Source organism: Nerophis ophidion, linkage group LG10 (assembly GCF_033978795.1).
Source record: "Nerophis ophidion isolate RoL-2023_Sa linkage group LG10, RoL_Noph_v1.0, whole genome shotgun sequence".
Lineage (NCBI taxonomy): Eukaryota > Metazoa > Chordata > Actinopteri > Syngnathiformes > Syngnathidae > Nerophis > Nerophis ophidion.
Window position 1 is genome coordinate 9,457,413 of NC_084620.1, and position 15,862 is coordinate 9,473,274.

General features: G+C 43.6%; 1 protein-coding gene across 2 annotated transcripts in view; it reads left to right on the plus strand.

The window, feature by feature from the left end:
* The window catches only part of plxna4 (plexin A4), a 506,120-nt gene that overhangs the window by 42,870 nt on the left and 447,388 nt on the right, over window positions 1-15,862 (plus strand). For both annotated transcript variants that reach the window (XM_061912247.1, XM_061912248.1), the window contains exon 2: window positions 8,321-9,644. In XM_061912247.1, the coding sequence (XP_061768231.1) occupies window positions 8,397-9,644 (1,248 nt within the window). In that variant the 5' untranslated portion in view covers window positions 8,321-8,396. The remainder of the gene's footprint in view (window positions 1-8,320; window positions 9,645-15,862) is intronic.

A 15,862-nucleotide genomic window follows, 5' to 3' on the forward strand; every position in this document is an offset into this window, starting at 1 on the left:
ACAGTCCTAGTTTGGTCTCTCAATTCGGCGTAATATCCGAGGGCAAACGGACTAGTTTGTTAGACTAGTGTTTCTTAACCGTTGTTGGGCCGTGAACGCCCCCTAGAAAGAAGCCAAACAGTATCTGTGTCTCAGCTGCGGTACTTAGTTGTAGTACACTTTTCCACCACTTGCGGTAATAATGATGATAACAGACAAACAGAAGAAGTCTGGAGCTAAAGTCATACAAAAGTTTCTAAGTGCAAAAATTATGACTAAAGTGGGGAAGCTGTATTTTCAATTGTACTTTAATTTAATTGACAGTTTAGTTGGGCAAAAACTCCATCCATCCATCCATTTTCTACCGCTTGTCCCTTTTGGGGTGGCGGGGGGTCGCTGGAGACTATCTCAGCTACAATCGGGCAGAAGGCGGGGTACACCCTGGACAGGTCGCTACCTCATCTCAGGACCAACACGGATAGACAGACAACATTCACACCCACATTCACACACTAGGGCCAATTTCTAGTGTTCCCAATCAACCTATCCCCAGGTGCATGTCTTTGGAGGCGGGAGGAAGCCGGAGTACCCGGAGGGAACCCAGGCAGTCCCAGGGAGAACATGCATACTCCACACAGAAAGATCCCTAGCCCGCGGATTGAACCCAGGACTACTCAGGACCCTTCGTATTGTGAGGCAGACGCACTAACCCTTCTTCCACAGTGCTGCCCAGGGAAAAAAATATTATTATTAATTTATTTTATTTTAGAGGCAGCACGGTGGTACAGGGGTTAGTGCGTCTGCCTCACAATACGAAGGTCCTGAGTAGTCCTGGGTTCAATCCCGGGCTCGGGATCTTTCTGTGTGGAGTTTGCATGTCGCCCCTCAACACTAAATTGGCCCCAGTGTGTGAATGTGAGTGTGAATGTTGTCCGTCTATCTGTGTTGGCCCTGCGATGAGGTGGCGACTTGTCCAGGTTGTACCCCGCCTTCCGCCCAATTGTAGCTGAGATAGACTACAGCGACCCTGAAGGGAATAGGCAGTAGAAAATGGATGGAATGCTTGTTTATTTTAGCGTTTAAGTTTTTTAAGCGCAAAAAAACATGACTAAAATGGTCAGGCTGTATTTAAATTTTAAGTACATTTGTATTGTCAGTTTAGTTAAGAAACACACTTATTATCAATTTAGTTCATTTATATTGACACTACACCATTGTATGGAAAGTAATGTTTCATTAGTTGTTTGAGTCCCTTCTTATTTTCTAATCAGCCTGATCTAAGCCTTGATAATAATCTTTGGGATTAACACATGCTTTTATATCATTTGACAAGGTTGTGAGTCGGTTAGCTATAATTTTTGAATACCACTAAAATCAAGATTGCGATTACTAATTCAGTGGTAAAATATAAGTCGGGCCCTGGGCAGTTCTGTAGTAAAAAGGTTAAGAACCCCCCTGTAATTTTGGCCGTACGTTAAACCAGATGGCAGACAAAAACAGAGGGGAAACTTTTGTTGAACAATGTAATTGGAAAGCAAATCCTACAGAAGCCGAGACAGCAATGAACATGTCATCAAAACTGTCCTTTATTGCGATCAATGTAAACATGCGATCTGTTAGATCAGGAGTCGGGAACCTTTTTGGCTGAGAGAGCCAAGAAGCCAATTATTTTAAAATGTATTTTCCCAAGAGCCATACAATATATTTTTTTAACACTGAACACAACTAAACGTGTGCATTTTTTAAGTAAGACCAACATTTCCAGAGTATAATAAGTCTCTTATTCTTTTTAATAACATTGTTATTCTGAAGCTAACTGTGGAGGGGGCGTGGCCTGCGGGCCTGCAGCAAAGCGGGATTTTGCCAGGACCGGCCTCGAAATCAGCGACAGGTGCGTAGACGGCCCACCTGGGCCTTTTTATCTAATCACCTGTCGCTCTGTTATAAGCAGCAGCCAGGAGGAGAGACAGGGTTGGGGCTGGAGCCAGAGCGCGAGTGAGGACGAAAGAGAAAAAGACAATTGCTGTAAAGCAACTGAGAGAAAAATAAAATAAAACAATATTGTAACCCTAAAACAGGCTCTTAGTGGTCTGAAGAACCCCCAGGAGGGCAAACCCCACACTAACCAATAATAAATAAATTACTTCTTACCATTAACGCAACTTCTTGAACATAAAAATGGATGAGAATATTTTATATTTTGAACGTTGTCTTTAACACTGTGATTACAAGTGGAATTATTCATTACTTATCCTGTTAAGCAATGTCTGCTCAGATTTATCCGAGAGCCAGATGAAGTCATCAAAAGAGCCATAGGTTCCCTACCCCTGTATTAGATTGTTAGAATGATAGAGTTGTGTAGATAAATTCTTAGAATTCCTTATGATCCGGGGTCAAAGTGCGACAGCAACGGTGCTCGCGTCCTCTCTCTGCCCAATCTCTTCTCACCTTCTCCTCCTTTTTCCTGTTTGAAGCTGCTGAATGTCTTTGAGATACCGCAGGAGCTCGCTTTGTTATGACCGTGTCCCCTCGGGAGCAGCGGGAGCGCCGGTGCTGTTCTTTGCTCCCGATCGTTATTATGCGGCGTTTCTTTTTATTGTTAAGGAACACGACGCCCCGTGTCACCGTTTCTAAAACGTGACGCCAACATTTACCCTACTTCTTATTGCGTTTCTCAGCCAGCTATGCTTCCTGACATCCAAGGTGCTCAGCCGCCAGAATTCAACCTAAGAAACATTGGTACAGTTTTTCCATTTACAGTACAGCAAAATCCTGGTGAATGAGCTGCCAATTTTTGTACACTAGTATCTACTAGGGTTGTACGGTATTAGTATAGTACCGCGATACTAATGAATCATATTCCGTACTATACCACCTCTAAAAAGTACCGGTCGCCCACCACCCCTACCCCGCTTCGCCGTCGTCATCACGTCATGACATTGTTGGTTTTACGAGCAGATGAGCATTTTCGGCAGCGCAAAATCACGGGGTACTTACAAGCAGACAAAGTGTATAGACCAGGAGTCGGCAACCTTTACCACTCAGAGCCATTTTGGCCCGTTTCACAAATTACAGAAGACAAAGGGAGCCGCAATCATTCTCGCGTATATCTGCTGGTGGTCACCCATGTAATAGTAATAAGTGCGTGCCATGAAGCCGTTGCCTCTGACTTCTTCTACAACATGTACAGATATCTTGCCAGTCCAGGAACATGTTGTATGTGGCTCCCGCAGATACATGTACACGACTGCAAGGCATACTGGGTGACACAGAGTACACTGAAGGTTGTGATATAAACAACTTTAACCCTCTTACTAATATGCACCAGACTGTGAACCCACGCCAAACAAGAATGACAAACACATTTCTGGAGAACATCCGCACTGTAACACATTATAAACGCAACATGACAATTACCCAGAATGCTATGCATCCATGACTCGTTCAGGCTATATTATACACTCCGCTAGCACCAAAACCCGCCCCCCCCTTCCGTGCGTTGATTGAGGTGGCCGGGGATGTATAATATAGTCAGGAAGAGTCATGGATGCAAAGGATTCTGGGTATTTGTTGTGTTGCGTTTATGTTGTGTTACTGTGAGGATGTTCTCCCGAAATGTGTTTGTCATTCTTGTTTGGTGTGGGTTCACAGTGTGGTGCATATTAGTAAGAGTGTTAAAATTGTTTATATCACAACCTTCAGTGCACTCTGTGTCACCCAGTATGCCTTGCAGTCGTGTACGTGTATCTGCGGAAGCCACTTACAACATGTTGCTGGACTGGCAAGATGTCTGTACAAGTTGCGTTAAAGGCAATGTCACACCAAATTTGTTCCCCCCTACAAAAACCTTCCCCCCGGTAGACATTTGGCGTGCCAGCCACTTTAATGCCTGAAGGACCCCAATGAGGGCGTGATAATACCAAGTTATATGACTCTTAAGGGTTACAGATACAACATTAGCGAAGCAAAAATAGCTTGAAAGGTTAGCATGCTGGAATGCTAATATTTTTTCCTTACCGTTATTTTTCCCCAATGACAATCTGCCAGTTATAATGCTTTTAAAACAGACAGCTGTGTGGGTTGCTTTAAGCAAGTTATATGACTCTTAAGGGTTACAGCTGCAAAATTAGCAAAGCAAAAATAGCTTGAAAGGTTAGCATGCTGTAATGCTAATATTTTTTCCTTACCGTTATTTTTCCCCAATGACAATCTGCCAGTTATAATGCTTTTAAAACAGACAGCTGTGTGGGCTGCTTTAAGGTCCTTCCACCCTCATTGGGGTCCTTCAGGCATTAGAGGGTCTGTCACGCCAAATGTCTTCCGGGGGGAAGGTTTTTGTAGGGGGGGAAGAAATTTGGCGTGACAGCAATGGCTTCATGGCACGCCCTTATTACTGTTATACGGGTGACCACCAGCGGTTATTCGCAAGAATGGTTGCGGCTCCCATTGTCTTCTTTATTTTGTGAAATGCGTCAAACTGTAGAGGGCGCTAAAAGTAAAGCCATCACGGCACGCCCTCAATATTGTTGACCGAGTGAAAATCGAAGAATGTTGACCCCGGGTGATGTCTGGAAGAAGCTCCGAAAACCGGAATCCCCCCCTAACAATCGGGGGGGTCGGCGATTGTGCAGCTGAGCCACATCAGAGAGGCCAAAGAGCCGCATGCGGCTCCGGAGCCGCGGGTTGCCGACCGCTGGTATGGATAGAAAAGGGAGAACGGACGCATTTTGGCTTAAAAATTAACGATAAAGGCGAAGTCATAACATCGGAAGAGGTGCTTTATGACATGGCAAGCTAGCGAGCGACGAACGTCCATTTGCAGTCGGCTACTTCTAAATCACTAATCCTCGTCTCCATGGTGATAAATAAAGTAAGTTTCTTACAAGTATCAGCCCTGCAGGGCCAGGAATAGCTGAACATGTTTCACTGCACACCGTAGCTCACCGGCGTCACAATGTTAACAAACGCCATGGGTGGATCTACACCTAACATCCACTGTAATGATACCAAGTACAGGAGTGTATCTAGTCAATACTGCTATGATTACATCGATATTTTTTAGCATGACGTCTTCTTTCGTTTTTAAAAAATGTATATTATGTTGGGCTTCACGGTGGAAGCGTCTGCCTCACAATACGAAGGTCCTGAGTAGTCTGGGGTTCAATCCTGGGCTCGGGATTTTTCTGTGTGGAGTTTGCAAGTCCTCCCCATCCGGCTTCCTCCCACTTCCAAAGACATGCACCTGGGGATAGGTTGATTGGCAACACTAAAATTGGCCCTAGTGTGTGAATGTGAGTGTGAATGTTGTCTGTCTATCTGTGTTGAACCTGCGATGAGGTGGCGACTTTTCCAGGGTGTACACCACCTTCCGTCCGATTGTAGCTGAGAAAGGCACCAGCGCGCCCCCCCCCGTGATCCCAAAGGGAATAAGCGGTAGAAGATGGATGGATGGATGGTACATTATGTTTATAAACTCAGGAAATATGTCCAATGTACGATCCTGTAACTACTTGGTATCAGATTGATACCTAAATTTGTGGTATCATCCAAAACTAATGTAAAGTATCAAACAACAGAAGAGTAGGTAATTATTACATTTGAACAGAAGTGTAGATAGAACGTGTTAAGAGAGAAAGAAAGTAAGCAGATATTAACAGTAAATTAACAAGTGGATGAATAATCCATTTTCTACCACTTGTCCTTAATAATGTTGACAAAATAAAAGAAGGGGAAATGACACAATGTGTTACTGCATGTGTCAGCAGACTAATTAGGAGCCTTTGTTTTTTTACTTACTAATAAAAGACAAGTTGTCTAGTATGTTCATCATTTTATTTAAGGACAAACTTGCAATAATAAACATATGTTTAATGTACTGTAAGATTTTTTGTTAAAATAAAGCCAATAATGCCATTTTTTGTGGTCCCTTTTATATAAAAAAATGATTGAAAAGTACCAAAATAATTTTAGCACCGGTACCAAAATGTTGGTATCGGGACAAGACTAATATCTACCGATTTTTAGATTTAAATGAAGTTAAAGGCCTACTGAAACCCACTACTACCGACCACGCAGTCTGATAGTTTATATATGAATGATGAAATATTAACATTGCAACACATGCCAATACGGCCTTTTTAGTTTACTAAATTGCAATTTTAAATTTCCCGCAAAGTGTCGTGTTGAAAACGTGTATGATGACTTGTATGATGACGCGTGCGTTTGACGTCTCGAGTTGTACCGGACATTATTTTCCAGCCCGATCCAAGCTATAAATAGTCTGCTTTAATCGCATAGTTACACAGTATTCTGGACATCTGTGTTGTTGAATCTTTTTGCAATTTGTTCAATTAATCATGGAGAAGTCAAAGTAGAAAGATGGAGGTGGGAAGCTTTTAGCCTTTAGCCACACAAACACATGGTGTCTCCTTGTTTAAAATTCCCGGAGGTGAAGCTTTACTATGGTTCAGAGCGGTCAAGCGAACATGGATCCCGACTACATGTCAACCGGCAGTTTTCGGTGAGAAAATTGTGGTCTTACCAGAGACACCAACGTAGCTTCGTCCTGCTGCAGCGCGTGATTTCCATTAGATGTGACTTTAAGGTTTTACTACTTACGTATAAAATACTACACGGTCTAGCTCCAGCCTATCTTGCCGATTGTATTGTACCGTATGTCCCGGCAAGAAATCTGCGTTCAAAAGACTCCGGCTTATTAGTGATTCCTAGAGCCCAAAAAAAGTCTGCGGGCTATAGAGCGTTTTCCGTTCGGGCTCCAGTACTCTGGAATGCCCTCCCGGTAACAGTTCGAGATGCTACCTCAGTAGAAGCATTTAAGTCTCACCTTAAAACTCATCTGTATACTCTAGCCTTTAAATAGACCTCCTTTTTAGACCAGTTGATCTGCCGCTTCTTTTCTTTCTCCTATGTCCCCCCCTCCCTTGTGGAGGGGGTCCGGTCCGATGACCATGGATGAAGTACTGGCTGTCCAGAGTCGAGACCCAGGATGGACCGCTCGTCGGGACCCAGGATGGACCGCTCGCCTGTATCGGTTGGGGACGTCTCTACGCTGCTGATCCGCTTAAGATGGTTTCCTGTGGACGGGACTCTCGCTGCGGTCTTGGATCCGCTTGAACTGAACTCTCGCGGCTGTGTTGAAGCCACTATGGATTGAACTTTCACAGTATCATGTTAGACCCGCTCGACATCCATTGCTTTCGGTCCCCTAGAGAGGGGGGGTTGCCCACATCTGAGGTCCTCTCCAAGGTTTCTCATAGTCAGCATTGTCACTGGTGTCCCACTGGATGTGAATTCTCCCTGCCCACTGGGTGTGAGTTTTCCTTGCCCTTTTGTGGGTTCTTCCGAGGATGTTGTAGTCGTAATGATTTGTGCAGTCCTTTGAGACATTTGTGATTTGGGGCTATATAAATAAACATTGATTGATTGATTGATTGATTAGAGACTCTTACGTCAGCACAGCCGTGGCCACACCCCTCCGACTTTAGGTATTATATAATCTCACTGAAACAATAGGCAGATAAGGGATTTTCCATAATTATCCTGGAAATGTGTCTAATAACATCTGAATTGCTCTCACTGCAATCGCCTTTTTAATTTTTTTAATTTTTTTTATAGTCCTTCACTCTACATTTCCTCATCCACAAATCTTTCATCCTCGCTCAAATTAATGGGGAAATTGTCGCTTTCTCTGTCCGAATAGCTTTAGCTGCTGCTGGCTATGATTGTAAACAATGTGAGGATGTGAGGAGCCCTACAACTCGTGACGTCACGCGCACATCGTCTGCGACTTCCGGTAAAGGCAAGGCTTTTTTTATCAGCGACCAAAAGTTGCGAACTTTATCGTCGATGTTCTCTACTAAATCCTTTCAGCAAAAATATGGCAATATCGCGAAATGATCCAGCATGACACATAGAATGGACCTGCTGTCCCCGTTTAAATAAGAAAATCTCATTTCAGTAGGCCTTTAAAAGTAATCTAGAATAGCTGATCTCCACATGCAGAATGTCATTGTTTGCGTCACATCAATGACCTCGTGACGAATCAGTGAGCTTGTTTCTGCCAGCGCCAGCGTTTTCTTGCTAATTGTTGTAAGTCGTGCGTGCTTCATGTGCCGGGGCTGCTGTTTCAAAGAGAAAGTGACGCAGTCAGCAGGTGATGCGCCCCATTAGGAGACCAGAGAGAAACTGCCAAAGGTTGCAAATTGCCGCTCTTGAGGGGAGAATGAATTCCAGAAGGTGGCGCTCTGAGGTGCATGCAGCCGTGCTGATGAGTTCCTCTTGTTCTCCTTGATTCTGTTGCTAAAATGTTCCTTTCTTCCAGGTGCATGATGCCCCCCATCTCTAAAGAGGCTTGATCTCGTGGACCGTGTGCCTCTTTCCCGCTCTTCGCCGCAGCCATGACGTCCCACGTCGTGAGGACACGGACCTTCTTTTTCCTATGCTGCCTCTTCTCCACCTTGGCGCCGCTTGTGACGCCGCAGACATCGGCGCGAGCGTCGCAGGCCCACGACGTGGCCTCCCAGGTCATCACGGCGTCCATCGAGGAGGAAGAGTACGCCTCGTTCCGCGCCGAGAACCCAGAGTGGACGTTCAACCATTTGACGGTGGACTATCGCAACGGCAACGTTTACCTGGGAGCCGTGAATCGCATCTTTAAACTGTCGCCCGGCTTGGAGGTGCAGGTGTCGCACCAAACCGGGCCGGACGAAGACAACCGCAAGTGCTACCCGCCCCGCATCGTCCAGCCGTGCAGCGAGCCCCTCACGCTCACCAACAACGTCAACAAGATGCTGCTGATGGACTACCGGGAAAACCGTCTGCTGGCGTGCGGCAGCCTCTACCAGGGCATCTGCAAACTGCTGCGCCTGGACGACCTCTTCAAGCTCGGGGAGCCCTTCCACAAGAAGGAACACTACCTCTCCGGCGTCAATGAGAGCGGCTCTGTGTTTGGCGTCATCGTCTCCTACGGCAACGCCTCCCCGGACATGTTGTTCGTAGCCACGGCGGTGGACGGCAAGCCGGAGTACTTCCCCACCATCTCCAGCCGCAAGCTGGCCAGGAACTCTGAGGAGGATGGAATGTTCGCCTACGTCTTTCACGATGAGTTCGTGGCCTCCATGATTAAGATCCCCTCAGACACCTTCACCGTCATACCAGACTTTGACATTTATTACATTTACGGCTTCGCCAGTGGAAACTTTGTCTACTTCCTGACGCTGCAGCCCGAAATGGGGGGCGGCCCCACCACCGGGTCCTCCTCGGCCGGTAAAGAGCAGGTCTACACCTCCAAGATAGTCCGCCTCTGCAAAGCAGACACCGCCTTCCACTCCTACGTGGAGGTGCCCATCGGATGCGTGAGCGGCAATGTGGATTACCGACTGCTTGAGGCGGCCTACCTGTCCAAAGCCGGCGCCAACTTGGCGCGCTCGCTGGACGTGGCGCCGGACGACGACGTGCTGTTCGCCGTTTTCTCCAAGGGACAGAAGAGACGGCCGCGGCAGGAATTCCAAGACTCAGCGTTGTGCGTCTTCTCCCTGCGGGAGATCAACGAGAAAATCAAAGACAGGCTGCAGTCGTGCTACAGGGGCGAGGGCACCTTGGACCTGGCTTGGCTCAAGGTCAAAGATATTCACTGCAGCAGTGCGGTGAGTGCAAACCTTTTTCTTTTACTTGTGCACAAAATCAACTTTTGGGGCGGTTTAGCTCGTTTGGTAGAGTGGCCGTGCCAGGAACTTGAGGGTTGCAGGTTCGATTCCCGCTTCTGCCAACCTAGTCACTGCCGTTGTGTCCTTGGGCAAGATACTTTACCCACCTGCTCTCAGTTCCACCCACACTGGTTTGAATGTAACTTAGATATTGGGTTTCACTATGTAAAGCGCTTTGAGTCACTAGAGAAAAAAGCGCTATATAAATATAATTCACTTCACACTTCACTTCACACTTCACATATCCTCCTGAGAACAAATGTCCTCTGCTGTGGATGTTGTTTTGCACAACATGGCATTTTTTTCCACAAAATGTGTAATCTGACAAAAAAAAGGTAACACTTTAGTATGGGGAACACATTCTAAGTAACAAAGACTTCATTTACAGTTATTTGCACACTGGGGGAACATATTCTAAGCCTAATTGCCAACCTTGAGACCTCAGATTTCGGGAGGTGGGGTGTGGGGTGTGTGTTTGGGGGTGGGGCGGAGGCGTGGTTGGGGCGGGGGGCGTGGTTAAGAGGGGTGTCGTATAATTCACCAACTCGAGTATGTCATATATATATATATATATATATATATATATACATATATATATATATATATATATATATATATATATATATATATATACGTATATATGTATTAAATACTTGACTTTCAGTGAATTCCAGCTATATATATTTATTTTATTATATATATAAATAAAATAAATAGTTGACTTTCCAACGGCACCACACAGTAATAAAAACACAGTTGTTCTACTAACTGTACTTTGCTTCCTTGTTACTAAAAAAACAACAACAACACTAACCTTTCACTATTTGAGTAACCTTTGTTCTGCCATTTGCGTATTGGCGATCGATCTCCAAATCCGGGAACATCCAAATCCGGGAACATCCTTCACGGATTTGTTGTAGACATCCGCGAATGAGAGCGGGATGTTGCTTCCAGCTATCAGCATAGCCATCTTTGTCTCAGCATAAGTTACACCATCTCCATTTTACGAGGTGGGCCATAATACTGGGTTGTGAACGATGCTGCGCTGCGGACGCTTTGTGCTTTGCTGACCGTTCATGGCTGGATATCTGTTCGGCCGCCGTGTTCAATGGAAAAGTCTGTTCTACAAAATTTACAGGCAACATACCCCTTCCCCTTTGAACTCTCCTGGATAAACTAAAATTCTTGTTTCCAATCGTTCTGGAACTTGCAAGCATATTTCTTAATTTTGCCCGTCGACGGAGTAATATATTGGGTTGGAGTCAATAACCAGGCGACGTGATGAAGTTACGTCTCTTTACTGTGGGCTTCAGAACAACAGACTTCCTAATGCATGTTCCTTGACTGCACTTAAATGTAGAATATATTTACATTATATTCTGTGTACAGTTGATGGCAGTATTGTCCTGTTTAAGAGGGTCACAACATTGAGTCAGGTCTGACTCAATGTTGGGGGGCGTGGCCTCCAGCTCCGCTTGAATTTCGGGAAAAAATTTGTCCCGGGGAGGTTTTTGGGACTGACGCTGAATTTCGGGAGTCTCCCAGAAAATCCAGGAGGGTTGGCAAGTGTGATTCTAAGTACCCTAAGTGTAACCTTACTGAGAGAAGAAAAATATATAAAATGTATATAGTATGAAAAACAATACAATAGAAAGTAGTACAAACAAGTAGTTTCATGAAATAATGTAATAATACCATACAGCATTTACCTTGGAGAGTGGACATTTATGGTATCTCATTCCAGCTGCAAACACACCATCAGCAGCTTCTCCATATTTGAAGGATAAATGTTTAGATGTTATTTTAATATCCCAGGCTGGCGTTATCAACTCGTTCTACCTCACATTTAAACCTAAAAATCATGGATTTTAAATCTTGGAGCCAACATGGTTGCTAAGTTTTTTTTTTTGTTTAAGCTCGCCATTTAGCAAATTTTATACACAAGTATGCTAACGTATTTTTTGTTACAGCCAAATTTTGCATTTTAGCAAATTTTATACAAAAGTATGCTGATGTTTTTTTTTTGTTACAGCTAAAGCTAGCATTTTAGCAATTGTTATACATTCAAACCTAAAAATCATAGATTTTAAAATCTTGGTGCCAACTGTTGGGTTGCTAAAGTTTTTTATTTGTTACAGCTAAAGTTCGCATTTTAGCAAAGGGAAGACTCTTAGTAGTTAACGGCTCCATGCAGAATAAGGCATTAATAAGTAATGTAGACTAATTAAGAGCCAATATGTTATTAATTTGCATGTTGATAAGCAACTCATTAATGGTGAGTGTATTTCCCATACTAATGTGTTACCAAAAAAAAACATAAAAAGTGTAACTCTGCACTTGCCCAATATTATAGATGCCAAACAGATAATGGGCATAACTTTCGTTTTAAGATGTGCAGAGAAGCCTGTGCTAAGGATGGAGGATACATGGCCTAAAATCTTTATTTCCGGATACTCAGTACAATAGTACCTTGAGGTACGAGTTGAATTGTTCCTGTTACACAACTGGTTCATCTAAAAAGTCTGCATCGCTCTTTAAAATTAATTAAAATCTATTTTAAACGGTGCTTTGCCACCCCAAAATATTGCAATTTTAACATGTGACATGCCTTTTAAAACATTAAACATTATTTTAGTTAAAAAAATATGTGATATGAAAAACAAAACGCTAGAAAGTATTACAAACAAGTACAGTAGTATCATGAAATCATGTAATAATAACTTACAGCATTTATCTTGGACAGTGGACATTTATGGTATCTCATTCCAGCTGCAAACACACCATCAGCAGCTTCTCCATATTTGAATAGATAAATGTTTAGATATTATTTTAACATCCTTGGCTGGCGTTATCGACTCATTCTGCCTCACTGTGGTGCTGAGCAGCAGTGCTACGCTCCAACTGCTTCACCGAGTTAGCCAGCTACACGCTCCGTCATGTTTACGATGATTTATTTGTTTAATTCAATGAATAGCATCAAACACTGTCCTTCATACGCAGTTTCTTCCTTCGTACGCTTGGAAAAACAAAGTTATGTCCATCTCTAGCTAAAAGCTAATGCCAACGAGTAAGATCGGATATTTTGGCCGGATCTTGCGGCGTTCACCGTGACATTCGTTACGCCAACTATTGGTGGGGAGGCTCGTAACAGAAATATTTGTTCGCAACTTACATCATAACAAGTAGCCCAGAAACCGGTCATTTCCCGGAAAACTCGTAAATTTAGGCACTTGAATCCTGAGGTACCACTGAATATTGCAGCCTCTTTTGATAACAATATACTGTATAGCACGATATATTGTTATTTTGTTTAGACTTAGACTTAGACAAACTTTGGTGATCCACAAGGGAAATTGTTCCACACAGTAGCTCAGTAAGAAAGGATGGAAAGGATAGGGATGGAAAGGATAATGCACACAAGGTCTTAAAAAGAGGGCGAAAACATAAGGTATAATGTACACTAAAAATGTACCATAGTAACAATATAAAATACAACCTATATGTAATATATTATAATCTAATATGTAATATAATTACATATTAGAGTTACAGTCTGCTGTTAAAGTGCAATAAGCACATATGTTGTTTTTAATAGGTACAGTATTTAGGCTAGCTTAGCGGTTAGCATCGCTTATTGTATCCTCCTGTGTGAAGTGAAGTGAATTATATTTATATAGCGCTTTTCTCTAGTGACTCAAAGCACTTTTACGTAGTGAAACCCAATATCTAAGTTACATTTAAACCAGTGTGGGTGGCACTGGGAGTCGGCGGGTAAAGTGTCTTGCCCAAAGACACAAGGGCAGTGACTAGGATGGCGGAAGCTGGGATTCGAACCAGGAACCCTCTGGCACGGCCTCTCTACCAACCGAGCTATACCGCCCCTGTGTGTCGCATGTTTAGTCATATTTTTTGATAATTTTCACGATTATCTGTCTTTGATTGTCGACACTAAAATGTGTCAACAACAAGCATTGTCAGGATTTACCAAATTAAAACCTTTTACCGTTGGCCAAATTTATTATGGTTTATATCGCGCAACAATACCCTTAACTTCAAAAACTTTCAAAAGCAAGCGTTCTTTAATAAGTGAAGCAAACTAAGAGAGATTGTAGATTTACATAGAGACATATCACTGTTAGAATATGGTTAAAAAGTCGCTTTTGCTATATTTGGGTATACTTTTATGAATCACTGCTGGTTTCCTGCCTTTGTCATGTATTGTTTGATTGCAGGTAAGTTTCTCTTTTATTATAATCTGCCTGCATATTTTGTGTGGGTTTATGTCTCATTTCGATGCGATGTTCATGCACAGTCCTGCTGCCTCCTTTTATCAAGTCGATGCAGTCCAACGCTCAGTCAAATTGCTACGATTCCACTCCGCTGTCAGGGCATTGCAAATCCAGTGGCTCCCTTAACACACACACACATGCACGCACAAAAAAACACACTAAAATAACGTTGCGGAGTGTATTTATAGGAATTTTCCACTATTCTTCCAAAAGCGCATTGGTGAGGTCACACACTGATGTTCTATTGGGTTCAGGTCAGGACTCTGTGCAGGCCAGTCAAGTTTATCCACACCAGACTCTGTCATCCATGTCTTTATGGACCTTGCTTTGTGCACTGGTGCACAGTCATCTTTGAAGAGGAAGGGTAACGCTCCAAACTGTTCCCACAAGGTTGGGAGCATGGAACTGTCCAAAATGTTTTGATATCCTGGAGCATTCAAAGTTCCTTTGACTGGAACTAAGTAATGGTAAATGGGTTGTACTTGTATAGCGCTTTTCTACCCCTTTTTAAGGAGCCCAAAGCGCTTTGACAGTATTTCCACATTCGCCCATTCACACACTGACGGCGGGAGCTGCCATGCAAGGCGCTCACCGGGACCCATCAGGAGCAAGGGTGAAGCTTCTCTCCCAAGGACACAACGGACGTGACTAGGATGGTATAAGTGGGGATTGAACCAGTAACCGTCAGATTGCTGGCACAACCACTCTACCAACTTCCCCACGCCGTCCCCTTAGGGGCCAAGCCCAACTCCTGAAAAACTACCCCACACCCTAATTTCTCCTCCACCAAATTTCAAATTCAGCCCAATGCAGTCCAAAATGTACCGTTCTCCTGGCAACCTCAAACCCAGAATATTTTAGAGTGAGGAAATTTCACGACTGTATTTGTTGCACAAGTGGCATCCTATGACAGTTCCAAGCTGGAAATCACTGAGAGCGGCCCATTCCTTCACAAATGTTTGTAGAGATTGTCTCCATGCCTAAGTGCTTGATTTTATACCCGGGCCAAATGTTTAGGACACCTGATTCTGATCATTTTATTCTTTGGCTTTTAACACTACGTGAGTTGTGTGGTCCTCTGTCCTCTGTTGTCCTCTGTGTTTTTTATACACTTTGATTTTTATTTTACTGTTTTAATTGATTTTACCTTTTAAAATAGTTTTTAATCATATTTGTTTTTATGTTGTTTTTATTGGTTTTATTTTTCTTCTTTTTTTGTTTTATTCAGTCATTGGTGGAGCATAATATTGTTTTTAACATGGCTGTGCAGCACTTTGGAAACTTTATTGTTGTTTAAATGTGCTATATAAATAAAGTGGATTGGATTGGATTGGGTGGCCAAATACTTTTGGCAATATAGTGTAAGTTCTGTTATAGCGTTTTATGGCATATTTTTTTTGTAATTGTCGAAAATAATTGTCATTTAACCTCTACGAGTGTCCAATTCACGCAAATTAAACAAATCCCTGTGATAATGCGCCGCCTCGCAACTTCCCGCACATTTTTGTCATTCAAATTAGCCTCCGAGCGGGATTCAAACATGCACGTCAACTGTCTAAAAGTTAAAAAAGTTAAAGTTAAAGTCCCAATGATTGTGAGGGGAGCGGTGAGCAGCAGCGGTGGCTGCGCTCGGGAATCATTTGGTGATTTGGGGCGGCATGGCGTAGTGGGTAGAGCGGCCGTGTCAGAAACCTGAGGGTTGCAGGTTCGCTACCCGCCTCATGACATCCAAATCGCTGCCGTTGTGTCCTTGGGCAGGACACTTCACCCTTTTCCCCCGGTGCCACTCACACTGGTGAATGAATGATGAATGAATGATTGGTGGCGCAAACTGGCAGCCACGCTTCCGTCAGTCTACCCCAGGGCAGC